General features: G+C 46.5%; 2 protein-coding genes across 4 annotated transcripts in view; one reads left to right on the forward strand and one right to left on the reverse strand.

Moving 5' to 3' along the window:
• LOC142557409 (uncharacterized) overlaps window positions 1–23,028 on the forward strand; it is a 36,073-nt gene extending 13,045 nt beyond the window's left edge. For both annotated transcript variants that reach the window (XM_075669219.1, XM_075669220.1), the window contains exons 2-3: window positions 9,253–9,427; window positions 21,124–23,028. In XM_075669219.1, coding sequence (XP_075525334.1) covers window positions 9,253–9,427; window positions 21,124–21,251 — 303 coding nt within the window. In that variant the 3' untranslated portion in view covers window positions 21,252–23,028. The remainder of the gene's footprint in view (window positions 1–9,252; window positions 9,428–21,123) is intronic.
• Window positions 1–27,472, reverse strand: part of LOC142557408 (CMP-sialic acid transporter-like) — a 73,535-nt gene extending 46,063 nt beyond the window's left edge. For both annotated transcript variants that reach the window (XM_075669218.1, XM_075669216.1), the window contains exons 1-2: window positions 27,407–27,472; window positions 24,958–25,244 (exon numbers count right to left, since the gene is read on the reverse strand). In XM_075669218.1, coding sequence (XP_075525333.1) covers window positions 24,958–24,963 — 6 coding nt within the window. In that variant the 5' untranslated portion in view covers window positions 24,964–25,244; window positions 27,407–27,472. The remainder of the gene's footprint in view (window positions 1–24,957; window positions 25,245–27,406) is intronic.
• Window positions 27,473–27,992: the final 520 nt, after the last annotated feature.

A 27,992-nucleotide genomic window follows, 5' to 3' on the forward strand; every position in this document is an offset into this window, starting at 1 on the left:
GTCCTCTTGCGAGCGGAGAGGAACGGCAGTAAATCGCACACTGTCACTCATATTACTCGGCAACTGACACCGGCCAAAATATTGCCCTCTTGCAAACCAAAATGCAATCTAGCACGTTACACCCCGCAGAAATTGCGGGAGCAGCCTTGTTGCAACAGATGTTTTTAATCAATGACCCTGAGCTTGAGAGAGGGGCGCGTTAAAGATGCCAGATGTAAGACAGCCGCTCATATTTTTGAAGAGATAAGAAACGTGCGGCTTGCCAATATTGGCATTGCTCATTAGCACAAATTAAAGATATAAACGCTATTGCTGATGAACGCTTGTACCAACTACAACACTGACTACAAGAGATCAAACTACGCAAAGCGATAGTACAGAATGTAAGTATTGGTGACATGGATGCGAAAGCTTCGAATTGTGCCTTGCGCAAGTGAACAGTGACGTCAAGGAATGTCCTCTCCTTACCAGACGTGGTTAGGCGGTGTGTTGTGAATTCTGTTCCTCCCACCGAACGCCGTAAATGTTCTCCGTAGCCTGTTCACGCTTACTGACGTTGGTTTTGAAGTTGGTGATCTTCAAAGCAAAAGATGCGCCACACTCTGAAGGAGCACATAAGGACTTTGTGGAAACCGAGGGTAGTCCACGGCGCCTAAGTATGCCGGTCGACATTTCGATATGCGAGTCTATGCACTTTAAACAGACGCTAGTAGTAGATGTTAGTCGAGCGAGTCTCTTCTCTGGGTGTTCGTTAAGGGGCAATCATTAGGTGTGTGGAAAACCACCTTGGTTTGAAAAGAGAAATGAGCTAGGAGCTAGTGCTTCAGACAGTCGAGTACGCATGAAGTATTTTCTGTGTTTATGGCCAATGTGTTTTCTTCGCAAAACCGCAGGAGACGTAGCCCACTCGGTTGCAGGGTTTCATTGTCACCGTCTTCATGCGGTCGTCGACCACAGCGATGCTGTCGTCGGGGCAGCTACTTATGTTTCGGGGGGCGTATCAGGTTTTCCTTTGACATTCCCGCATCAACCGTTTTGTTTGTTTGTGTTAAGGTGGCATGCTCTTTCAGTTATAGGTTAAAGTCTATTGTAAGCAGCCCACTCGTTGAGGCAATCAACGTTTAACACCGTTCGACATATGGCGCACGATTTTCTTTTAGTCGTTTTTCTTTTCTCTCGCTTCGCTCTGAATACACAGCGAGAACCCAGCGCGCATATCTCAGCGTTCGCAAGCAACACGCAATGGCGCCACGAACGCGCAATCCTTGAATACTTCGAGAGTTGTTAACATGACGCGCAGCAAGCGTAACTCATTGCGGCTGCATAAATACCACGGGCAAGGAATGCACAAGTGAACTGGCTTCTCTCACATCATAGAGACTAAGGAAAGCGCGTATGACTTCCAAAGCGACATCTCACATGTGCGGTTAACAATTTCCCAAGGCCAGCTGCAGCAAGCGCACTGCACGTGTCTGAAAGAAAACGCATGTGCCAGAAGAAAAAAAAAGCTCCCCCACAAGGGGAGTTTTTTTTAATGCTCTCCGTATGGGAACACGACAGCTGGATGCTTTTGCCAGATGGGTGAGAGTAAAACGAGCTGTGATACAGGCGAATAACCAGGCGTCCTTTGAATGACGAACAACTTTCTTTTGCACCTTTCATTTCAGCTTTTTCTTGCTAGATATTTTTTTCGTCTGCCACGGACCCCTAAGTGGGAGGTTGAAATGGCTTCTTGCCTCTTTTGTTCGCACCGTAGATCCCAATAGAAGCCAATTAATTTACTACGGCCGCAGCAGAGATCAGGCCAACATCTTTAATAGACCCGCAGAGAACTTTATTGCTGCCATAAGCAACACTGCTTTGGAATGAAATGCTGTTCAGCGCTGACAGCATCTTTCAGCGACTATCGATACAATGAATATAACTGCGGGCGTTGCGAACTGAACTTTGCGATGACTGCGAATGATATACAGCGGGGGATCGTTTAAGGTTTTTCGGAATTTTCAAAAATTGCATGTGGCAGGTAGCATAATCCCTGTCCTTGAGCTGAATTACTCGAAGAGGTGGGCATTACTGGCACAATAAATCGCAACACAAATTCAACTAACTTACACAAGTTTGCCAATTAACTTCTTAATTAGGTAATTTACGGCACACATTGAAATTCACGAATTGTATCCGGTGAGGTTGCAAGGCGTGTTCGCTTGATATGAATCTCCAGGGTGACACCAGTTTCGAGGTATTATTTCGCAAAGAGTGGGACGAAATACGTGGGCGTTCCAGTTACTTCTTTTCTTCAGTTGATGAAAAAGCGTTTCGTTAAAGAAGACGAGTGGAGCAACAGTGCATTTTTAGGGCGAGTTTGATCGTACGAATCTCAAAACTGGTGTCATTCCGGAAACTAATTCCAAGTGGATACGCCTTGCAAACTCACCGGCTACTATTCGGAAATGGCAACATGGCCCGTAATATAATTAAGATGTTAATTAGTTAATTGTATTAATTAGTTCGATATGTGTTTAGATTTCTGGTGAGAATAATATTAACATCTTTGAATAATCCAGCTCAAGGACTGGAAAACTTAAAGATAATCACCCCGTATTCGGCGCTGAGCAGGGGGGGGGGGGGGGCGTATTCGGTGTTTCAAATACGAACTGAAGATTTGTCTCTAAGTATTTGTATTTCTATTAGAAAATGAACTATTTGGTATTTCAAATATCAGAACTAACCAAATATATTGCAGAACCTAATTGTTAAACTGGCTACTGTTGTCCGTCTACATAGCAAAGTATGGCAAATTATCAGAAGCGAAACAAAGAGAAACGGTCTTGAAGCAATGCAGAAAGAAAGTGGGTATATATGGCAAGCTTTGTTCTTATGAATACATTGTTGCGCCAAAAAAGAAAAATAATGACTTGGGAGGGAGAGTATGAAACGACAGATTGAGCGCTGAACTTCAACTGATTTTATTCTTACAGCAGGACAGGGAGAATGAACAAATTCGCATGCGTACATCAGTGTTGCCTAGAGCGATGACAGTGACGTTTTTAACAGTTGCAACTCGTTTTAAAACAGAAAAGATGTGCTTTAGGTGCGCTAAGGGTTAAGTTGGGCCTCTAGAAGGTAGGTTTCGGTGCGAATGTGCTTGCTACACGCAGGATTTTGGCCATGAATCTTTATTAACGTTAAACAGTCGTCGTGACTTATACCTGAGACTGAATGATGCTGTCGCCCTATGGGAAAGTAACGCTTAGGCGTCACTCACAACGAAAGCGGCCTCCGTTAAGCGGAAACCGTGTTCCAATGAAACTTTGTGGACACTTTCAAGTATGGACATGTTACTGTCGCCTGTGCGAGTGCGTGTTCTTTCCGTGTGCTCCATTTTTTAATTTAACTCTCTATTTAGGGGAAGGCAGCATTGTCCAGACCTGTGGCCGATCAAACTTCTCTAGCTTCAATTGGAGATGCTTTCTTTTTTTTTTTTCACCGGCATAACTTGCACATTCTTAGGGTGGCGCTTCAAGGCCCACTATCTATTGAGAGTACGTTCTCTTGTTTTCTTCTTTTTATTTTCTGAAATGATATTGCATCATACACCTCATCCCATCTCTATCTCACTTTGAAGCAACCCCGTTTATTCTACTTTCGTAAATTGTGTTTATGGCAAAAATAATCCCACTATTTCGTTGCTTGCGCGTCAACCTTAGAGAGCTAGAGAGCAAGGACAGGAAAGGCAGGGAGGACAACCAGACGAGCACCCGGTTTGCTACCCTACACGGGAGGTGGGGAAAGGGGAATAGAAAGAGGCAAATCGCAAGCGCTGAGTGCGTGTGGGAGGGACACTATACACAGGGACACCATAAACGGTCGCTTAATCCAGCGCACTTCAAGGATTGTACTAGTGCTCGAATCGCTTTTCTTGCCAGTGACGGTTGTGGCCTCGGTGCGAGTATCTTTGACTCGGTGAACCGTCTTGAGTCCGTGACGCCGTAAAAAATATATATATACATACCGACGTCGACATCACTAACATGCGCGTCACGCAGCTTCTCAATGAATAAAAGATAAGCATTGATGAATAACAAGTAACCGCAAGCTGCCTCCGAGAGGAGCATCACGTGTGGAATGTCTAGGGCACCCTGTTCAGCTAGCAACACAGTCATACGCAACATCCGAGCGGCTTCCATCAATCTCGACGATACGCACCGGCAGCTGTAGCATTAGGGAGTGTGGCCTCGCTCATTAGGCAGCGCATCTTTGTTTTTTTGTGCGTGTACTGCTTTCTTTCTAGCAGCAGGTCCTTCGAGACACGGACACCATCAAGGACGACGCGTCAATTATCGCCGTTTTATGCAAAAGAAGATGCCTCGTGCGGAGCGTGAGGCGCCCGTGCATTTGCATGCGTCTGTGAGGCTGGGCTTTACGCGAGCGATTTCTGACACCTTCTGAATCGTTAGTTTAGCTTGAAGTGTGTGGGAGGCACGCAACACCCGAGCTCGACGGCGCATGCGCACCAGCTCATATTACTTGGAGAGCAGTTGCTACATTGGTGCAGACAGTTACACAGTGTGGATGCTCAAGGACGCGCGTAAGCAAAAGAGAGGTAAGCAAAAAAAGCCTATTACTAATAAAACTAATAAAAATATCGTGGCACACAGCTACGAGGCAAGTGAACGGAACATCGCCAGACCTATATGTTTCCTGAACATGTGGGTAATATAGCCAGCTGCTGGGGGTCTGTCGAATAGAACAAAGTATAGGGAGACGGAGTTTGAACCTGCCTGCTTCAACACGACAGTTGAGAAGGCACCTGTTGTAAAAAAAAAAGAGAGATAAAAATATACTTCTGTCTTCATGCTACCCCTGAGAAACTTGCTTTGACAGAGCCGGTTGGCACTATGCAAGTGTCTAAGACGCTACGCAGTTTCTATGCACAGTACCATGCTATTCTATAATATGGTATGCAAGTATAACACTGTGCTATACGTTCACTATCATGCAAACGTAGTGAACACGCAACGATACAGTTCACGACGCGAAACGTTTGAGTCCCTTACTTTTATTCTCTCCCGGTTTGCCGCTGCCCATGCCGCGCCGTCTACATAATCAAAAGCACAGCGCGGCGCAGGCACCCAGTAGAGAGTGTGAGAATAGGGGCCCTAATAGTTTGGGGGGCGCCCAAGCGCTTTGGGGGCGTTAGCGTTGGGGCACGCAGGAGTGAACTGTTTTAGAATAGGGCTTAGCGTTTGCGTATAGCGTCTTGCGCTGGTAGCGCCACTACGGCGTCAAAGAAAAGCTATTAGAAATAATCAAATAAAATATACCATTTTGTGATAAGAATATAATGTTGACTTTCGTGTTCTCGCGTGTAGTTAAGATTTGGAGGTTATTCTATTGGCAGCGAACAATTAGTCGCTCTTAGTTTTTGAGTAACCAACTTTACGTGCTTTCACCAGCCAAGCTGAGCCGTGTTATGCCTACGAGCCATGAAATCCACAATCGAATTCGGAATCAGCGGCGTCTAATGAATCAATTTTCATAACACGCGCTAGTTGAGAGAAAGCGATAACCGCAGTCGCTTCTAGCTTGTGAACTTCACGCGTTACCACGCATCGAGCCCAGTTTGGTGCTAGGTTAGAGCCGTCGCTTCGATGGGTGCCGCCATGTTTGTTTACGCAAATCTTTTGGGGCAGTTTTTGGAGCTCCCGCTAAAACAGTGAAATAGCGTGCTCGACGCAAAACCGAAGCGCATTTTGCGTCTTGCGCATGCGCAGTGGCTTCGACGCTATTTATTTGGGGCCACAAACGTTTGGGGCCCCTATTCTAAAACTCCCTTATGCCTCCTTAACGCAACAACACGATACAGCCCATCCGCAGCTTCAGCTGTCTAAAAAAAACCACTCCAAACGCACGAGCCAAGTCAGTGCGGTGTCGATGCACGGGCCAATCCCCGAGTCAATCCAATGCCGGATTGTCTCACGGCAAATTTTGTTGCCTAATTACTATGCTGGTAATGTCCTCTGGAGCTGCTAATTGTGTAAACTGTTTTATAACGCTTCAGAATACTGTTTGACGTGAGTGACAGCCCGTCCAAGTACACTATACCTGAATATCGATCGGCAATATGGGCTAGGGAGAAAAGTAGGAAAGAGTGCCAAATAGAAAAAAAAAGAAAGTAGAAGGGGAGCAAGTAAAATTTGCAGATTTGCGCACCGCAGCTGTCCACAAAGTGTCGAGTAAGCTCACTGAGAAGGCGGGACGTCATACACTGTAAAATAATTTACACCCTCCAAAATGATTGAGGCTCTTGGTGGATCTATAACTCACACCCTTGCACAAAATAATTACCACCCTTCAAAGTGAATGAGGGTGTCAACCTCTAACTCACACCCTTACACACTTCTCTATGAGTCGGTTTATATCTCACACACTTACACCCTTCTTGGGCGTAAGGGTATAAGTATTAGACCGATTTACACCCTTATTCGCCTTAGGCCTATAAATGATTTTACAGTGCATTTACGCTGCGCTCCGTGAGGTAACGCTTGAATGAGTACCGTTACATGTTTTCGAAATAGAAACTCTTATTGCACGCTTCTCGGACCTACTAGGTTGACACGTAGCAGGTGTGAAAGCAAGTTCGCGATCGCTTCTAATATATTTCAGCTTGATATTGCAGTTTGTCTCAAGATGCCGGACCTGGCGTCATCGGCCCCATCCTGACGTCATATGACGACACAGAGCAAAATTTGCTGCTGACGCAGTGTAGCAATAAGGCTATGCATGATGCCTGCGCTCGCGCGTGGGGAGGCCTCAGCTTTGCCTCCGTTATCGCAGGATGAGAGCAAGCCAATATTTGATGACGTTATGGCCGGTCATGGAGAACATACTTCCTTGGCACCGAAACCGAAACTGGTTCTTAGAAACGAGTATTGCAGTAAGACTGTACAAGGTGCTGTAATGCACGCAAGTATTTTCTTTTTTCCTTTAGAGCAAGTAATTAAGTGGAGAATATCACGTCAGTACTTTTTCAACATCCTTTAAAGTCCCATAGTTGACGCATAACAGCGATGCGGTGAATCCAGTCTGATAAAGTCATGCCGGAGTTACCCGCAGGAGCCAACGGCCTGCAAATACTTAAAGGGACACTAAAGCGAAGCGCTAAATCAGTTTAGACTAATGAAGCATTGTTTGAGAACCCTGCAGGAAGTCATTTAAAAAAAATTGTTTGATTATTAGAAGAGAAAATGAAGGTCCAAGTATCTGTATTTAAAATTCGCGCCGAAACCCCAGCGCCGGTACGTCAGCGTGACGTCAGGGATTCCAAAGTACGTTTTTCGCATTTGGACCGCGTTGGCTGAATAAAGGTTCCCGAAACTTGCCATGTTTAATATTTGGTTCCTTTAGAACACAATGTAGTCAATCTGTACCGCTATAAATAATTAGTAGGCCCTAGAAGATGCCATCAAAATCCATGATGTCACAACCCCCCAGGTGCGGGAACATAAGTAGGCGTCGCCACCCGTATTTCGTTCTTGCGCTTTTTCTGGCTTACCAAACGTCCTACCGTTGTAAGAGTGGTGTTTTTGTTGTAGAGCGGTAATTTACTGATGCAGAAGAAATCATTTTTCACATTAGTGTCCCTTTAAAACTTTGGCTCTGGGCATATGCACGGGAGCGAAGAGAAATTGCTTTTCCCAGCAGCCGTTCCACCAATTTTGACAAGGACTGTTGAATTTTAAAGAAGTTAAAATATATTGACAGTAGCAAACCATATTTTTTGAGACCCTAAATATTTTTCACAAAGGTGTTTCAAAATTCCATAATGCAATGATGTTAAGTATGAAGCTTTGCGAACTCAGCAACGAAAATAATGGTGTCACAATGCTAGAAACTGCACTAAAACATAAATATAAGACGGAGAGAACTGACGTGTTATACGCCGCTCTGAAATGTACCACTGAGTTGCGAATAGAGGAATTGCAAGATCCTCGTCAACATTGTAACAAGTTTGCGTAAGCCGTTAATTAATGTGAAATTTATCCACCATAGATGCTCTAACAGATGACGCCCACAGAACTGCGATATTGGTTTTTATTGCAGAGTTACGGGTTTGGAAACTTCGAGCTTTCATTTCTTGCAAACGTTCCGATTTTTTAAATTTTAGCAAGAACTTCTAGTTGATAAATAAGATATCTGCTTCCTTCACTATACATAATTTAATTTTTCTTTCTCAGATGCAACAAATTTTATCGAGGAATTCTCTCGTGAGCGATAGTCTCACGAGAGAATTTCTGCGTTTTACGCGTATTACAACAAGGAAATCGGAGTCGACTTCGAACTAAAGCTCCTTCTTAAGAGGGGCGAATTCGACGACGTAAGTGATATATAGCGATTTTGTGTTTGGCATCAGTCAAATAACAATGTACGAACAGTGCCGACGGTGTGCTATTTTTTTTCTATCAAAGTGTATCGAAATTGGGCCAGCTTTCTTTAAGGTTCATACATAGAAAGCTGAATTCTAAGGTTTTACGCGCCAAAACCATTCTCTGAATATGGGCAGGCCCTACAGTCGAGGATTCCGAATTAATTTTGATCACCTGGGCTCCTCTAACATGCATCGAATACATGGTAAATTATCGTTTAAATATCAAGGTTTAAAAAAAACCTTGATTTGGCATTTCGGTTGCGTCGAAATGCGGTCGCTGCGGTCTGGCGTCGAACCCACGACCTCGTCCTTCCTTCACGTGATACCTGTTCCAACGCGGCAGGGAAATTGTAGTATAAAGAGAGGGAAAAAAAGAAAAACAGATAGTACACTCCATCTCAGGAGTCGTTTGCAGCACTGTGGAGGCTGGGAGACTTTAGCCAATAGGAAGACCGAGTGCCAGCCGAGACGTGTTCATCCGCGCCGCGTCGTCTGCTCGCCGCCACAGTAATTCGCGGTATACAAACGTGCAGACGCAAAGGCCGTAACAAGTCCCTTACCCTTGTAACTTATCATGCGCCAAGCAAAAACACACAACTCTCTAATCCCACCGTTGATTAGGCAGTTACTCCCGGAACTATATTCAGCCGCGCAAGGATATTGCCTGTGCACAGCCTCGTAACTTCGGCAGTGCTGCACACAACTTGTGAGATGGAGCACATGAGTAACTTGTGCAGGTGCACGCCCCAAGGTCGCACTCGGAACACGCTGTACCCACTCTTGTGTATCGCGCACTGATCTGCGTCACTCCGTGTTCTGTGCAGAGGAACGGCGTTGGTGGGCCGTGCCGCAACAGCAACCACTGTCAGCCACAGCTGTGCTGCCTCCTGGCCAGGGACCACACACGCACGTGCCAGCCCATGTCCAAGATCGGGCAAAAGTGCACCAACGGCCAAGTGAAGGGCGGCGCCTACCCGGACCACTGCCCCTGTCTAGAAGGTATTACGGGCCCCAGCACCACGTGGCCAAGACGCAATATATTTAGCCCCCACCTCCACACCCTCCCCCGTATTCGCGTACGAGTCACTCGAGTCTCTATCTTACTCCGCTGAGTAGAGTCACTTATTAGAGTGTTTTAGTTGAGCGTCTTTACGGTACGCTCCGCTCCGAGCTGCCCCGCTAAGCCACATCGGAGCGGCGGGCGATTTTCACGTTTTAGTTATACGTTTAGCGTAGCGGAGCGGACCCCTGGCTAAATTCAGGGTAATGAAAGAAAATAAATACACCTATTGATCACTCTTATACAGTAAAACGTGTATATGTATATATATAACTTATCTCTCCATGAAGTATCTAGACGTGCGCTTGTAACGCGTTACCGGTCCATTTTATCCAATGGAAAATAAAGCGCCGTCTTGGGCAACGCCACATGTTAGCCAGCGCGCTTGCTATCTGCATCCAATCCAATCCTTTCTGACGCCAACGCTAGCCAAAGCGCTGCGCGGCACGCTCCGCTCAGGCAGCTTCTAAGCGGACCGTGTTCCTCGCTCCGCTAGCCCGCTTACGGCTAAGCGGATGGCACATGCGCATTCGCGCTTCCGCTCCGCTTAGCGGCTTAGCGGAGCGTAAACACGCTCAACTAAAACACTCTATTTACTCAGCACTGCCTACGTTGATTCGGCAGCGAAGCGGGGAGCGGTGCAGGTGCTAGCACGACTTAATAAAACGCGACCAGCAGAGCGCATGGCTTTCGGTATATGCTGCGCTGTCGACGCTAAGTACGCTGCGCATACGTGTTAGACACACTTTCTTTTTAAGCGCAAGCGAAGGCTCGGCGAGATTATGTCTGTCCCTGCGAGGGAAGCGAGCGCCGGAGGAGAAAGGGCGCCTGGAGGTGGAGTTAAAACCCCTTAAACTTCGTAAAGTAGTGACACTCTCCTCCTCCGTCTTCCCTCCTCCTCGTTTCTCCTCTATTTCACGCTCCCTCCTCGACCGTGGCGCCGCCTACAGTGCTCGAGCATAGCAACGGCGCCAACATGCGCTCCTCGCCACTCCGTAGACGCTTCTCGAGCAAAAATGGCGCTGATGCACGGCGCGCGGGCCCACGTGATGCTATTAGGCCAATAGCGACGCGGTGTTGGCCTCGGCCAGAGCCACAGAGCAAGACACATTTAGGAGTGGAAACTCCGCTGTTTGCGGCGACCAGAAAAAGTCACAAGCCCGCGGAGCCGTTATCGTGCTGGCGGCGCCTGGCGGCCTGGAAAGAAATTACCGCTGTTGAGAGCGCGCCGGAGCCGCCTGCCCGGGCGCTGCATTTTTTTTTCGCTGCGGCTTCTCCGATGCGCCGCATGGCGCCGCCACTGTATACGGCCCCGTCGGCGCATACAACAATTGTGACCTTATCTGGTCGCCCGCGCTCGCTCGCGCTGACGGGAGTTTCCCCTCCTAAATGTATTGCTCCGTGGCCAGAGCGCACAAGGAGGACGTGGCATTCTTCAAAGCGTGGCACTACTATACGAAGTTTAAGGGGCTTTGGGTAGAGTAAAGAATTACCTTGTTCGCACCCTTTCCCTTTGTGTTGCAACGCCCTGGAGCTCGCTGTGCATGTTCGCGGTGTTTCTTCTTTACATGGTTAGCAATATGCGCTTTCCATGTGGCACGCCAGAGGTCGCACTATCTTTATCCATGTTAAGGTCCCCGGACAAAACTTAAAGGTAGCGACATTTCTCCTCGCCCGGCCTCTCTTTCTGCTGGCCTTCTCGCAGCTCGCTCTTTCCCTCACAGCTCGCCCTTGAAGTTTGGCCGTTCGCTCGGAGGCCGCCCATAGAGTTACACGAAGTGGGAGATTAAAAATTGTTGTTGGGTGTCTGCGCATTGATTTTTACCGCAGTTAAGGATTGATTATTGTGTGCTGTGCAAGCTGCGATGATGGAATGCTATGACACTGGCGGAAGCGGGTGTTTTTTGTGCTTTTTCAGCGCGTAACTGCGCGCTTGTTCTGTGGCATCGGGTTGCCTGACAGCTTCCAGCCAGAAGAAGGCCTGTGGGGCTAGTTTGGTCGACAAATTTCTTTTAGTATCGACTACTAGCACAAAAATCGAATTCTTTGTCTCGCCAATGACGTATACGTAATGCACACGATATTTATATACATGCCAGAGCCTTAATTGTTTAAGTGTTATGTCGTCCACTGCCCTGCACTGCACTCGTAGGCAAGAACACTGTCGCGACTTGCACATATCAACCCGCTTCGCGAGTTATCTCTATTGCATTGATCAGATTCTTTATTTGGCTTTCTAAAGACACTTGCCCGACGTGAAAGGGCTACGATGAAGGTTTCGCCGCTACACGCGCTTGCGTGTGTGCAACACTGTGTAGCTGCCGATTCAACAACTCGGATGCGTTTGCGCTGCTCGAAGTGCGTACGTGAGTACTTGCGTGTAACCAATCGACTGCCGTAATTCATAATTTATTCATCTTAGTAGCATGATGACGGAACGCGAGGAGCGTGACTTGTTCGCCTGAATAGCGTCACGTAGAAACGTGCGCGTTCAACGCGGAGCATCTCAGCTATTCTCGTAGTTTCGTCATGACGCTGGCATCTCATTGTGCAGCGAAACTGGTCCTACGCTTTTATGACAAACTGGCGCCGTTGGCTCTCAAGCGCAAGCAACACAGTGGAACCTGTACTTCGTTTGTGAACAAAGCGTATGCATGGACGAAAGTTACGGATACAATTAGTTTCCATCAATGAGCACTTCCCCCCTCTGCGCAGTTCCAATTAGCTCAATGTGAGCCAACAAACTCGTGCTCTTTGTACTGCCGAGACGGCGAATCGGAGAAAGCCTACTCACAATAGTCAAAATCAGTAGCGCTGGTAGTGGACAGCTTGTCCTCGCAAATATATATTTGCAGTGCCTAACAAAAGCACCGACTCCACCAAGTTACGCACTCTCAGTACTACAACAATAGCCCGTATTACGTTTCTAGAACGATATATGACAGAACACAGCCTACGCACTCCATAGCTTCACACACCTGTTTACGATAGCGCGATCAGGAAAACAAATCTGAACCAGCACCGAGAATAGCACCCGTGCATAAGCTTACCAATGCCTGAGCTCCGCACCCCGTGAACAAAGAAAGACGGCTCCGTTCATACACGTTTGCGCCTCTAGTACTCTTGAAATCAATCCCTAACATAAAAAAAAAGGAATTCTCGAATGACGCGGTTAGCCAAGAAACTTAGCTAAAACATCTGTAATCTCTTTCGAAAGCCTCGCCGTGGAAAGTCGGCGGCTAAATGTCATGGTGGTGAATGCGCCGAGACAAGCAAAAGAAGAAAAAGAAATAGAGAAAAGGGAGCGAAAGATACCACGTGACGGCGCTCAACCAATTGAGAGACGCAGACTTCTTCACCGCCCTCCTCTTATGCTCCTCGGAACAGTGGCGGCGGCAAGATAAAAGCATGTCGCTACCACTAAGTTTTATTCAGGGACCTTAATCAATATAGCGTCCGCGACCGCTTTCACGCCGCTTCCGTTTGTGCTTCGTCACTGTGGTTCTCGCTGTGCATGCAGGAAGAAAAAAGATAGGAGCCAGCATCACACGATGTGATTGAAGCGAAGAGTATCTGCCGCACACGTGGGGAAAACGTCAGAACACGGATGATACGTTAGAGCGCGCAGTAGGTTTTAGTGCTCCGGGTTGAATTTTTTTTTCGATACCTATTCGCATTTTCCTTCCCCCGTGCCCATTCTAAACGAAACGTCTCGGCAAATCTAGTTTCTTGCTCCGTGATCTCGACGCAAGAGGTCACGTGTTGGGCCGACACAGAGCAAACGGACTGGCGTCGCGGAGCGTTCGCTTGCCGAGGCTGGTTGCGTGGCGTAATGCTCTCTCCTAACTTTACCCTTCCTCCATGTCACTGTGCATGTTCGCGGAGTGCCTACGTTTGCGCTTAGCCCGCGTTCAAGAAGTGAAATGTCACTGTAGCTTCTTTATTGACATTGAACGTCGCGATCGATAGCTGCAGTAAACAGAGAAAGTTAATTTGTTGGTCCATTTTAACATCGCCGAAACGTTATTTAGCAGGAAACGGTTGCAGAAATACCAATAATAATATTAACAGGCATGTATATTATGTACAAGTATTTCAGATTACTCTCAAATGGGTATCACGCGCACTCGTAATAGCTATCTCGGGCTACGCATTCGAGCACCGAAGGAGGTGCAAGAATGCCCCGCTTGGTAAGTGCATGGTATAAAGTTTTAATTCCATTAAGTAAGGCTGTTGGCACCGCACTAATGGCAGTAAATTATCAATCAATCAATCAATCAATCAATCAATCAATCAATCAATCAATCAATCAATCAATCAATCAATCAATCAATCAATCAATCAATCAATCAATCAATCAATTCGAAAACCTTATTTTCACATCGTTACACATTCGCAAAAGCGTGGCAGTAAATGAAAGCTGGTCTATTGCAGCTTGACCGAGCTCTGTTTCCCCTTATGTCATAGTTTTAATAATTGGTCCTACTTTAAAATTCACTTTAATAACGCGCTTGTAAGAGAGCATTATTATAGTACTTGGCACTTACTCTGAAATTAAGTTAGCGAGATTGCTTTACCCTGAGAAATAACATTTGCCAACCATTATTTTATCAAGAAAAGAAAGAAAGGAAAAAAAAAGGACAACACTACACCTAGGTATCCGTTGTCGTGTTGGCTCGGCTAAGTGCGCTGACAACAAGAAATATTTCAAAAAAGTCGCCGTCAAGACCTGATACCGCTGTGTACAAGTATGATCGAACAATGAAAGAGAAAAAGAAATATCAAGGACATGTTCCATGTAGAATAGTTCAAACATCGTAGCCACTTGTATTGCAGCACATCTATACGTAAAATTGAAGAAGAAACTACCACATATTATGCCCTACGCAGCTGTAGTGTCGCTTCTGGTGTTTATCTAGCAGATCTGTCAAAGTCTGTCGGATGACTGACGAATTGCTCAACAATTAATACACGTGCTCCACGGGTACAGAAATGACGCGAACTGCCTAATACCTCAAACGTTAATGACAATGATGTGGTGGTACATAGACATGCATAATTTTAATGAAACGTAATGTCATTCGAGGCTTACTGCATCCTTCGGCCGTACAAAGCTCGTTCTCTTTCTTTTTAATATTTGGATTGCCAAACAGCTTGTAGCACTGACTTCAGCGATAGTCATCGCCATGTTTTATGCCATTAAAAGCCCAGCAGTAACTTGAGATATGATGATATTAGAAAACTATTGACGTGTGTCACGGGTACAATTTACTAACTAATCAAACAAGAAATATAGTTGGGCAGTTGTTTAAAGGCAAAAGACAGCCAGCAAAGTAACGAAGTAATCGAAATTTTGGCGCGTTTCGAAAATTGCTTACCGCACGCGGCATCTGGATCGTTGTTTGCATGCAGCAGACGACTCCAGACGCAGCATGGAGAGATTCAACGGCAGTGGCTCCACCTCGCTGCGCTGTCGCGAACTCTCAGCTCGTTGGCGCTAACTTGATCCATCCCCGGCGCGACCCACTTTCCACAGCGTTGGCGGGAAAGTCCGGTTTGCCTCCTCGGTTTTCCTTTGCTCTTACGTCGCGCACTCGTTGAATGAAAAGCAACACGGCGGCTTTACACACACGCGCACCGACAGAAAACCGGATTCGGGAGGTCGCCCTCAGCTGGGAGCGGCGATCCACCACGTAGCGGCTAACCGGTGAAGTTGCTCGAGTTTCAATACCGGCGCCTCGATCCGCCGGTCGGTTGCAGACACTTTCAGCGTAGACAGGTGGTCGCGCGAAACGTCCCTGATACCTTCGCCACTTGAAGATTACTTCGCTGCCGACTCAGCTCGAGCACTGAGCGATTTCTACCACAGAGCACAATGGGAGGCCCGATGAGCATCGACAAAGAACTTTCACGCTTCCGAAACGACGACCCGTTGCCAAAATGTGAAGCGTGTTCATTGGCGGCAAGAATCTTTCGAATCACGAAGCAGACAAACGCACCGACACTCTCGCCTGGCAAACTTACGTTTCGCACTCAGTGGCACGTCCAGACTTAGCTCAAGTCAAAAGTCTAACCGGACGACTCCTTTCGCCCAAGTAGAGGGGTTCCAGTGCAGGGCACGAGCACGTGGACGACAATTCGACGCACTCCACACGCATTGTCAGGGGAAAATCGTTGACGGTTCAGCCACACACGGCAACGGAGGTAACGTCTTGTAGCGGACAAGCTCACAGTATTCAACAATGGCTCAAGCCTCACCGAAATCAACTACAGCGGTGCAGCTTTCACACGACCGATCGGCAGGCGTTCTTTCGGTGGGCTGCAACTTCTCGGGCGGTACCGTCGAAATCCGTTTAGTTAGGAGGACCTGCCGTTTCGACTGCCTGCTCGCGAAGCAGAGGCCAGTGTAAAAGCGAGACGTAGCTGGCGGTACTTGTCCCGGTAACTTTTGGGGGAGTATATGACAAACGTTGAAGTTAGGCACTCACGAAATGGGGCCTCGCGACAGTGGCAGCATAGAAACGAGCGCTTGCTCATGGCGAGCTCTTTCCGCGTTGTGACCGGCGCCGTCGCGGCCACTTGAAATCCCGTTATACACCAACGCGCGCTCTCTGTGCCTACCGCCCTTAAGCGAGGGTGACTACTCGGTCCTCCGTAGAGGGTGAGAGGCGCGATGGTAGACCCCCCTCTCACAACTGGCAGCGCGCGCTTCGCTGCGTGCATAATTAGTTGGGCCGCCTGCTATATATACTTCATTTCCATTTTTATCTCTCTGAATGGAAGAGAGAAAGGGGTTCCGTCGTTGTTCCGGCGGGACCCCTCTCTGGTGGTCGGCTTCGCGGTTGGGGCCAGGTGTGGGAGGAAGTGGACGTGGGGGGTGCCGGGAAATTTCGCGCGTAATTCGCGCTCTTATAAGTGGGGACTAACGCGAAGCTCTTGCTCCCTTTTTCTTTTAAAGCTTGTTTCACAATACCCCGAAAGGCCCACTGAAGTGTATCACACAGAGCGGGGGTGGGGGGTGGGGGGGGACGAAAAAAGAAGTGAACTGCATTATATAAAAGCGACAAGAATATACACCATGAGGTGATAAGACCAAATCCACAAATGAAATACATTGAGAAGTGAGGGTGAACAAATGCATAAATGGGCGGAACTGCAACACATTAAAGACAAACTAAGCACGAAATTGAAAATAAATATAGCAATACGTGGCCATCAGACACAATAAATATGTAATAATGGCGCAAAAACACACAAAAAGATGTTTGCAAAAATGTGCAGGAAAAGAGGCAGAAAACGCGGTCTTACTCGTAATTTAAGCGATCGCTTGAACGTAACAGTAAACAAGTAATTTATACACTGATATATGTGTGAAAAGCGGTGAAGGGTCACATAATCGGCAGTTAAACTGAAAACTGATTCTGCGTGTAGGTAGTTCTTGGATAGATGGGAAATCTTTTTGAGTAGCGATCTGTGATGGCCGATTATTCCATTCAACCATCGCTCGGGGAATGAAGGGATTAGCAAAAAGTGACGAACGACACGTTTCATCGTAAAAGAGTGATCTGTGCGGCGAAAGAAGGCTGTGGGAAGATCCGTTTAAGGTCCGGGTGACGATAAAGGCTATGGAGAAGGGATATGCTAGCGGTTCTGAGGCGATGTGAGAAGTCGCCAAGCTGAGCGCAATCTTTTAGTGCAGAAATGCTAGCGTATGTATACGGGGAATAATCTGAATAAATGAAGCGGACCACTAGGTTTTGCGAATCGATTTCCTGAACGAGATAACTTTGGGAAACTTCACAAATGGATGAGGCGCACTCGATTTTTGGGACGTATCAGTGTCGTGTATGCCTGTCTAGGTAAGCTAACCGGAGCATGATAGTCTCCATGGCGGCCTAGTGAGCGGTTAGCTGATGCTAGCGTAAGACAGATGTGATGAGGCCATGTTAGATTTGACTTTAAGTGAACGCCAAAGTACTTATATGAAGTTACAAGTTCAACGGCGTGGTTATTTATTATGTAAGCTGTTGGAAATCTGTGATTACATCTGGAACGTGATAACGATTTTGTTTTAGAGACATAAAGCGTTTTAGCCATGTTTAACGCCGGTTACTAATTGCTTTAAGATCAGCTTGAAGAATAACCTTGTCGTTGTCAGATGAAATAGGGCGATATGCGGCGCAGTCGTCGGCAAAAAGCCTGATGCGGGAAGACACACAATTGGGTAACTCATTGTTACAGATTAGGCACTTCGCACTTTCAGTCCTTGGAATGCACACGAAAGGCAGTCCTTGTTTGTTTGCTCCCTAAAATAGTTTACAGTACACACGGAAATCCATTGTCACTAGCATCATCGTACGCCACGCCGGCTGCAGATCACAGACAGAGCTTTGCGCGTCTTTTCCAAGCATCCAATCCAAGCATCCAGTACGTCTGCTCTGCCACGTGCAATCAGTTACTGAAACGATCTCCGCGACAGTGTAACTAGCAACCGCAATCTTGTTTCGTCCCGTAATAGCCACCTGTAACACTGTTCAGCAGTTATGCAACCAGTACTGTCCGTTTTCTTTTCTTTCTCTCTTTTCATCTCTTTATTCCCGCTCCATCAGTACAGGGTGGCAAACCGGATGTGGGTCTGGTTTCCCTTGCTTTCCTTTAAATTTTGAAACCGTGGTTGTTGCGGCATATGGTATTTTAACTATTGTATAATATCGTTTTTCTGGGCATTGACGAGTCGCTTATTAAGTTTACAAATTGCTCAGTCAATTGGCGAGACTTCCAGTTGCAAACTACTGGCACTACAGGAGTGTACAAAATGTACCATTACACTTTCTCTATCGCCCTCGTACATTGTTTTCAGAGGTATAAGGCGGAACAACTCACTTATTGGAATTCACAAACACTCTTGTGCGACCTTCTCTCTCTCTCTCTCTCTGGGAATGAAAGCACGAGAAACCAAGTAAAAGCCATGGCTTTACGCCGAAAAAATGTTTAAACCCTTAAGGGTGTTTTCTTGTCGCACTGGTTAGGGCCTTACCGTTAGGGCCTTACAAAAATTTATGGAGGCCAACAACGGAGCTCAAGCTAGACTCGCGATGACAAAAGACATAGTTGAAAACTATCTACTCATTCGGATGTCCTGGTCCCACAGAAATATTCCACAAGAAAATCTAACAGGAAGAGATAGGAAACTCTCCTGTCGGATATTTCTTGGCGCCCAAGGCTGTTAGGATGATTACATAGTTTTCAATTACGTATTTTCTCATCGCACCTGTAGTTAAAGCTCCGTTGTCCTCATCTATAAATTTTTATGAAGCCCGAACGGTAAGGGTGTTACCAACGCGACATTAAAACTCCCTTAAGGGTGCAAATATTTTCAGAATCTATTGACGTCGTGACACCAAAGGCTTAATTCGTAGCAGCGAAGCCTCTATAGAACGGATTAACCTGGATGCGACGATACGAAAAGAAAACTTGATGCGCAAAAGTCCGGAACAAAACCTCGTGCACTATGTTCTGGCTCTTACGGTATAATGGCGGGGAGGGCGAAACCGAGAAGCTTCTTTTCTCTTGCGTGGAAAAATATCCGCGGGTGTCGGACCGACTGAACGAGTACGTTCGCGACGAATCTGGATGAGCTTCTTTTCTCTGCGAGGCGTTGAGCTGCGAGGGTGGGTTGTTGATAGAGATTGGCCTGTCGCTTGCAATCGTGGTTAATTAAATAACCGCGCTTATTGGGAGCTACTCGTGACGGTCAGCACGCGCTCACGTACGAACGCACACGCACACAAAGCGGAGACCTCGGCTGGACACACAAAGCAGTGTCCATAGCCAAGGTCAGCCGGCATTCGAACACGATAAAAGGTTAAATTATAATTGGATTGAAAAATAAGCGGAAACGCAACCTGCCAACTTTTGCGCACTATTATCAGGCGCAAGAAGGACGCGAATGCGGGAAATGTGTGACGAAGTGCGTGACGTCATGATCTCAACGTGGGTGCCCATTTATGTCACTGGAAGGCAGGCGCGAAAACACGGACGTTTGACCGCGAATAAAAAAAAAAAAGCGTAATTTGGCCTTGAGATTTCCCGGCTAATAACCAATTACATAGCGCTGAAAATTTTCGAGAAGGTTCTGTAAAAGCAGTATCTCAGTATAGAGGGGAAGCTAAACATTTTCCCAAGGCTGTTTGGTTCGAGTAATTTGTTGAGAATTTGTGTACATCTCCTATCGAAATGTTGCGGTGGTGGCGGCGCTGCATACAAGATGTTATTTTAGTGCTGCGGTGTGTTTTTTTCTCCTTAGGAACGAGCCGAGTTGGCTTCCGAAACTTCGGGTTTTCGTCAATCCACTATATTGTTGGAGACGTTCGCAAATTCTTAATTTACCATTATACACTGATTATTCGCTGTGTCAGTTCAGAGACTCCTAGAATTAGAAAATTTGCGAAATTCTGGAAATGAAATGTTGCCCTAGCAACATTGCATTTATAATAGAGCTATTTCACTTCCGTTTTGTCGCAGTGAAATGTTTAATATTTCGTGTCATAGGTATTTGACGCGTTTATGACTCTTTCAGACCTGTTCCTTTTTCAACCGCAAGATTTCGTGCGCCGAGTAGTGGTATTTATGTAGCTTTAATGCGTGTTTGGATATATGGATATATGGATATGGATATATGGATATGGATACTTGGATATATGGCTACGTTCTTCATGATAAAGTGATTAGTTGGTGGAACATCCTGTGCCAATATGTCCTTTTTCAGTCACGTCGAAAAAAAAAATGCTCTCGTCCACATAAATACGCCTTTTCACCTGAAGCGTAGAGAGCTCAGGTGTCGTGGAAGCATGGGGTTCGTTGAAATGTGAGTACGAAGGAACTTATCGGTATCACCGGCTACAATTGGTATTTCTAGCTGTCTTAAGTTACACGGATTACATGCACGACAATGAAGGACTACCCACATGCGAGAAATGCGTGGTGTACCGGCACAACCAACCTAACCTGTGGGATCGCCAATGTATTATAGGCTAATTAAATGAAACCACAGAGAAAGCAAAACGTTCAACCACCATTACTCTAGGTGTGGCTGACGGACTCACTGGCAAAGCGATGTTGAGGCTATGATTTTACTCGTCGCAAATCTCAATCTTGCAGAGGCAGTTGTCTGGCCACACATATAGCCGGCCCCGTATCTGTGGCTAAACTTCCCATATGTCGTACTTAACAGTAAAAATTAAAGAGAAGAAGAAGAAGAAGAAGAAGAAGAAGAGACAGATGTCGGCGGACAGGTACGCATACAAAAGACCAGTCGTGTGGAACGTACTAGAAGATATACATAGATCTCGGTAGGACTTCGAAACCCAGGAAAAGAGTTCAAAATTAGTGGCGTTCTTTCTGTGTATCTTTTCTCTCTCTTTCTTTTTTTTTTTGAAATTCGGGCATTGGGTTCTAATCGCACACAATACTGGGCTCCATCTGGTGTTCAGAAAACAACTCGTCCATTCCCGTTCAGTTCTCCCTTATTTTTTTTCGTTGGAATTGTTTTTTTGGGACAGACGATTCACGTGCACCAAGCTTATCAGAATGCTCAAGCACAGCGTTTTACTGTTTCTTTATTTTTTCTTCGCAGGCCTTTGCTCCCTGACGCGTGATCGGCTTCACAACTTCGGCGACAACGGAGTGTGCGTACCACCAAGCCAGGGTCAACGCCCCGTCACGTCAGGATTCCAACAGAGGCCCCAGTTTCCCAGGCCCTAGCGGAGCGCAGCCGCTGGAAGCGTCCAATGCTAATTGGACGGTCTCCGAAGAGGCTCCTTGTAACACTGTATTCAGTTGCATTTTTGTACCGCAAGCTCCAGCGAACAATAAGAATATCTATCATATGCCAGCTTGATGGTGACCCCCTGCACTCACCAACAATTACTTACGAAAGGTACTTAGGTAACGACATGTTTTTTCAGTGTTCCTTTTTTCCCCGCGAAGTAATACACTGGGAACATAGACATTAAAGATACATTAAATACAAAGATAAGTTGAGCTGTTTAGTAAGTTACGCTTCAACAATGCCACAGAAGCGACTTGCCGAGAGAAGAGTCTTCTTCAGCCAGAAAGGACGCAAATCGCGGAATACGAGTGGCGACGCCCCACGCAAGTTCGCGAACCTGTTCGTCGTGACGTCATGAATTTTGATGACGTTTGCTCGGGCTCAGTTCTCCTTAATTGGAGAAAACGTAGAACATGCCGTATTTCATGGAAGCCACAGACTGACCCGAGGAACTTTTGAACACACGTTTAATGGCGCCGCAACGGGCCAGACGTACGGGACAATACATTGAAGTTTGTGACGTCAAGGTGATGTAGCGGGAGAAAGGCTTTGGCGGGAAATTCAAAAGCTGCGAAGTCTGGCCTTCAATTTCTCTTTTAGCGATCGACCTTTCACCGCGCAATAACGAAAAAAATTTTGAAGAAAGAACTTTATCAATGTAAACTGATTCTGTGTTTGATTTCATTGTCTCTTTAAGATAGCAGGCTTGACGGATGTTAGATAGGGCATACACATACATGCACATAAGGATACGATGGGTAAACCTAGCTAATTTATGTGCATTTGCGTTCATATTTTTTTTTCATAGCAAGGCAAGTGAATGGAGTGGAGGCAATGGCGACAAAAAATGATTCTTTTTGAGTAGCTGTACCAGGTTATAAATTTCTCCTCGTATGACCACAACCTCATTCATTACTGTAGTAGCGTCGCATCACTGGGATGCGACGCTGTGGATATAAGCTGTGGATTTCGGTCACGCGTGTGAGTTTTCGGATGTGATAAAAAAAAAGAGGCATGGGGGGGGGGGTTGTTGCTATGTCTTTTCAATTTCGTGCGCGTCTTGTGAAGGCCAGACTTTTGAAGAATGAGAATTGGAAGTCACAGGATTATTCGAACATTAATAAACACCATCTTCCAAAGTCTCCGCGGCGGCCGTCCTCATGCCCATCACGAATGAATTGCAATAAATTGACAATTGATGATGAAGATGATGGTGATGATGATGATGTCCTTGATGAGTTTGGCGCTTACCCACTCGCGGGGATTGGCCAAGAGTCGGGCAGACTTTGCTTAAGTGTGCAGAAAATGGAGGTAACAACCTAAAATTTTGTTACATGAATTTAGCCGAGAGAAAATCGAAATGGTTCAGTAGACTGTCATGCTACGTAGAGGAAAAAAAATTATCTGTAATATATCAATGCGGCAATAGAGGAGGAATAAATAGAATAATATGGTCATCAATGAAACTGGTTTGATTCAATAACAATTGCATGTCTCCCCGAGCAGTTTCTAGACACCGTCTTCATCTCTACGAAGTCGGAAAACACCACGCACACACACGCATAAACACAGAAATTTGAAGAGCACACGGCATTCAGAGTTGCTTTAAAGCTTTAGTTTTTCAATTTACGATAGAAATCTTGCAGAGTGATAACTTTCGCGGTGTTTGCCGTCCGCCATGCATCAATAAATAATTTGTTTTCGTTTCTATTTTTGTGTGAGTATGCTCAAGAAAAGAAATTAGGAGCGCCATGGCGCCTCCTAGCAGCCTCCTCCTGCAAGTATTCACGTGTTCCATGGAAAAGCGTTGTTTCTTGTGCATAATCAATCCATATATATATATATATATATATATATATATATATATATATATATAACTTCTACACGCCTAATCCGACATGTCATATCAGCAAACATCACAACTTTTTTTTTTTCTCGCCGGAAGTGTGTTTCACATCGCATGCACAATTAGAAATATGGGAGTGTGTGGAACCGTTCAAAATTTGGAGGCCCCGTCTTGCGCAGAAAAGCAAAATCGATTTTCGAAGAAAATATACACTGGAATATTCCGGTGAATTTATTAAATTAATTAAATTATGGGGTTTTACGTGCCAAAACCACTTTCTGATTATGAGGCACGCCGTAGTGGAGGACTCCGGAAATTTTGACTACCTGGGGTTCTTTAACGTGCACGTAAATCTAAGTACACGGGTGTTTTCGCATTTCGCCCCCATCGAAATGCGGCCGCCGTGGCGGTGAATTTATCGACTTCAGTGACATGGCTTTCAGCTCGTTGCGGCAGCATCTCTCGAAATGACAAAAAAAAAATCGTTAATGAATCACAGCGCGCGAAGTGGCTGGCGCGCCAGCGATATGTCGCGTTGGCTGTCGCCGCCTGCGTCGTCTGCCACCCGGAGACCTAAACATGGCCGCTTGTTGTGGTTCGCGTGAGCGGCGCTAGAGGGGCGCCCATTAGCGAAAACAGAATCTGTCGTCTGCTACCCGGAGACCTAAACATGGCCGCTTTCTGTGGTTTGCGTGAGCGGCGCTAGAGGGGCCCCCGTTAGCGAGGAAAGAATTTGTCGTCTGCGTCACCGGAGCATGTGCAGGAAAATACTGGCGCGCTTTTGTCAGCAACTCGTTGCAGTAGCACGTGAAGCGCGCGCGTAGTAGGTAACAGTGGAAAACATTGGCGCGTTCCATTTCCGCACCTGTGACCCAATGGAAGCTGGCGCGCAAGTGCGGGCTTTCGCCTTTTTTTTTAAAGCGAATTGTTGGCATGCCACGTTACTCATGCGCCAGTCGTCTCAAAGCGCTGGTTGGCGCTGACACGGGAGGACTGTGGCCTGGTATGGTAGCCCGGTGCTAATAGATGGAGCGTAGGGCGTTTCGGCTGTCACTACTCTAGTTCAACATTACCATTGGGATCATGACTTCTGTTTTTTTTTTTATTGCAAAGCTCCGTAACGAGGACCGACAGTAACTACCTGAAAGTGCTCGTTATGAGGCAAAAAAAAAAAAATCGCTTCATGTTATAAGTCTAAGAGATCAGGCACGCGTAGATGCGCGTCCAGAGGTGATCGAATCAGTGAAATCTTAGCGAAATTTAGAGAACTTTCTGTGTTCTGCTTACGGGAGCAGAAATTTCGCTTTTGTGGCTTCCTTGTGTGACTACAGATACAGGAAGCTCTTTGGACTTTCCGCACGCCCAGATGAAATAACATTCACGCAGGTAACGTTCGCAAAGACATTCCTCAGTAATGACCGGAAAAATCTTAATAGTTTTAAGCTTAAAAAAAACCTGGGATTTAGCGATACGCGCTTCAGCGCTCCCTGGCACGTTGCACGATGACATGTTCCATCCTCGGTCAGAAGAACGGAGGACCTACCCATCAGATAGGGTGCGAATAAAAATAAGACAGCCTCTTCACATGTCACTAAATAGATCTAAGACAGCTGATTGCGCCGCATAGTCCTGGAAAATCGGGTGCCGGATTTATTTCCACATCTCCAGAGAAGAAACGCATGACTCGGAAGACAACCGATGGCTTTGTAACCAAAACGCCGATGAGCTCGGCAGCAGCACCGATCGGTAGTCACTGCAGGTTGTTTAGCGCAGATATCCCTTGTTTGACTAACCTGCATGTTTGTAGAGGCAGCAGTTTGTGAACCTCTTTGGTGGTACAGCCACCGAGTCCACAGGTTGGCGCGCGGGCTGTAGCCCTCTTACTAAAGCCGGTGTGTCGACGGATTTCGCCTTCGGAAGTCGAAGCAGGGATCGTGGCTTTGCAAGGCGGCGCTGGTGTCGGATCGAAGTACCCTTCTTCGCGGCGAGCAGGCAGGTCACGGCCAACTCACGTTTCCACGCATATCGCGGAGTGACCGCGGTGCGACGGATGCAAGAGTAGGCAGCGATAAGTATGTCACTGCAAAGGCAAGGCAAACACCTGTGCGTTGAAGAGCAGCAGTTCAGCGGACTTTTTTTTGTCAGGCCGCACAAACACCGAGTCGACCTATTGACGGAGCTAGCTGCTTTGTGAAGTTGAACGCTAACTAACTTCACTGCAAGTGCGACAACTATACCCCGCTTACGCATATTTTCCGCTGGGAAGAGGAGCTTAGCCGGGCTGCCGCTTTGCTTGTTGGTAAAGCACGAATGTCATGTAAATTATTCGTGAAGCTGCGCCAGTTGCGGCCAACGGTAAAGGTGAAAAAAAAAGACTACTGCAAAGCAGGTGAGCACGTGACCACGCCAGAGGGTGCACAAGAGATGGCGATTGAGACAAGATGGCGGCCGAACTGGCATTTACTGCGCAAGTAAAATCAGGTTATCATTCGTTATGGGAGTGGTTGCCTAGACAAGCTTCTTAGTTTGTCAGTTGTTACGTGGTGCTCTTTCCTTTGTAGTGAAGGAAACTAAATTTGATTTGGTGTGAAGTATCCTTGATAACACCAACCACAAGCCCGGGGATGGGATCACTCAATGTGGCTGAAACTGCGACCGGGCAACTAACATTGAAAAAGCTGCCTGCTTGAGCAGTAAACAATGTAAACATGTGCAAGAAATTATGAAAGAGCAGGGAGAAGAAGACAACTTTCAGTTCCATACACAATTTACACAAACAATAATTCTGATGAGGCTTTACATAGACTTCAACTACAGCAAATATCGGACATTCTGCCTTATTCTTTGGGTACCTCGCCTACCGCGAAATGCGCTGAACTATATTACCAAACTAAAATTGGAGCCCGCTGTCCTGACTTCATTCAGTGTTTCTGAACATATAGGTCATAGCTTTTGCCAATACATGCCCCAAATTTAATATTAAAATGCTTGCATAGTTGATTTTAGTTCATTAGCTAGCTGCATGTGCAAAACAGAAATCTTCAACTGCTCAGGATGACTATGAGAAATATGCTGTTAGGACCGCTTGTAATGTAGCCCATTTTAAGGTTTCCCTCAAGAGAGAGAGAGAAACAAAGAGGAAACGGTAGGGAGGTTATTCAAGGATGGGCCCGGTTGGCTACACTGGGGGAGGGGTAAAGGGAAGAACAGATAAGGAGAGAAAAGAAAAATAATAGTCAGTCAGTCACAGTCAATCGCAGGCGAATCTCCACTGTCACAAGCGTTCACACAGTTCAGTGTCCTTCAAGAAACGCAGAAGGGCTTTTATGGCCTCTTGCATGCAAGAACGCATAGGCCACGGTCCAAGGATCTTTTCTTCTGAGATCGCTCTGTTGTCTAAGCAGGTTGAATTTCGCTTGTAAAGTACATCGTTGAGTGTCAAAGGATGGGGTTTCCCCTCAAGTTACGTTAAATACCCAGTACACAGTTTTCCTTTGCAGACGGCCGTAGGCGTATGCGTTTACATTGTAGCCACACAAGCTTATCCAATGCTGCGAAATGCTATGATAAAGCTAACGATGGTGAGTCATTGTGAGATCTGCCGTTGTCCTTTCAAAGCAGTGTGATAATAAAAATGAGCACGACGATAAAAGTGACAGCTTATGGCGTTTCGGAAATGGAAAGCGACCGCACTCAGCATTGTATTGCTCTGCAGCTGCACAACAAATTGTGTGGATTTCGTTTAATTCAGGGAGGGTATATTTACCTGCCATAGCGGTTGTACACTGTGAAATAATTTACACTCTTAAAGGTGAACAAGAGTGTAAATTGGTCTAGAACTAGCCCTTACACTATCTCCACCCTTAAAAGGGAACAATGGCTTAAACTGATCTATAACTCACACACTTATACCTGTTTGACGCTTAAATGTGAATAGGGGTCTCAATTGGTCTATAACTCACACGCTCACACATTTTGCACCCTTAAAAGTGAATAACGGCGTAAATCTGCCTACAACTCACACACGTACACACTTTTGGGTGTAAGGCTGTAACCTATAGACCGACTTACACCCTCGCTCTCTTTTAAGGGTGTATGTTATTTTGCAGCGAACGGACTCTCGACGCATGCTCGCGCTTGTGCGACCCTTGCGTGTAGGTTTAGGACTCCAGAGATGCGCAGGGCGCTTAGCTGAAAAAAGAAAAGAAGAAATACAGCGAAGCCTATACTTAGTGGACGCACCTTCAGGCTCCGTGCGATCAGCTCTCTAGTGAAACCGGGGCAGCTTTCCGCCTTCCTCTGTTTGCAGGAGCATTCTGCGCGCGAACAGTAGCGTTCGTGCTGAACAGCTGTGCCCATAACAAACCACGGCCCCCTGTAGCACTATTCGCCATGTGCGGTGCTGCTTTAGCCTCAACAAGTGGCGTATGTGACGAGCACCGACTGCCTACTTTTTTTTTTTTTGCGTCTCTGTTTTTTTCTGTGCCGGCACCGCTCGCCGGCTCGCCTGTCGTGCCATGGCGTTGTGCTACCCCCATTTTTTGTCTATCTCTTTTTCATCACTGCGCATGCGCGCTGCGTGGTTCTCTTTCGCGTGTAGCCCAGCACTGCCTTGGTAGCACGAGGCCTGTTTACTCCAATCCGTGACGTCATGCTACCTGTCCTGAAATTTCCATTGCCAAGGCTGGCGTGACGAAAGCGGTGAAGTTAAAAGAACTGTTGCTTACTCGGGAGCGTCCCCGTCAGATTCTATGGCAGCTGGGACCAGGTGACATGGCGTCATAGATTGCAGTGAAGAGGCCTTGTGCTATCTAGGCGGTGTTGGGGT

This window comes from Dermacentor variabilis, chromosome 9 (genome assembly GCF_050947875.1).
Source record: "Dermacentor variabilis isolate Ectoservices chromosome 9, ASM5094787v1, whole genome shotgun sequence".
Lineage (NCBI taxonomy): Eukaryota > Metazoa > Arthropoda > Arachnida > Ixodida > Ixodidae > Dermacentor > Dermacentor variabilis.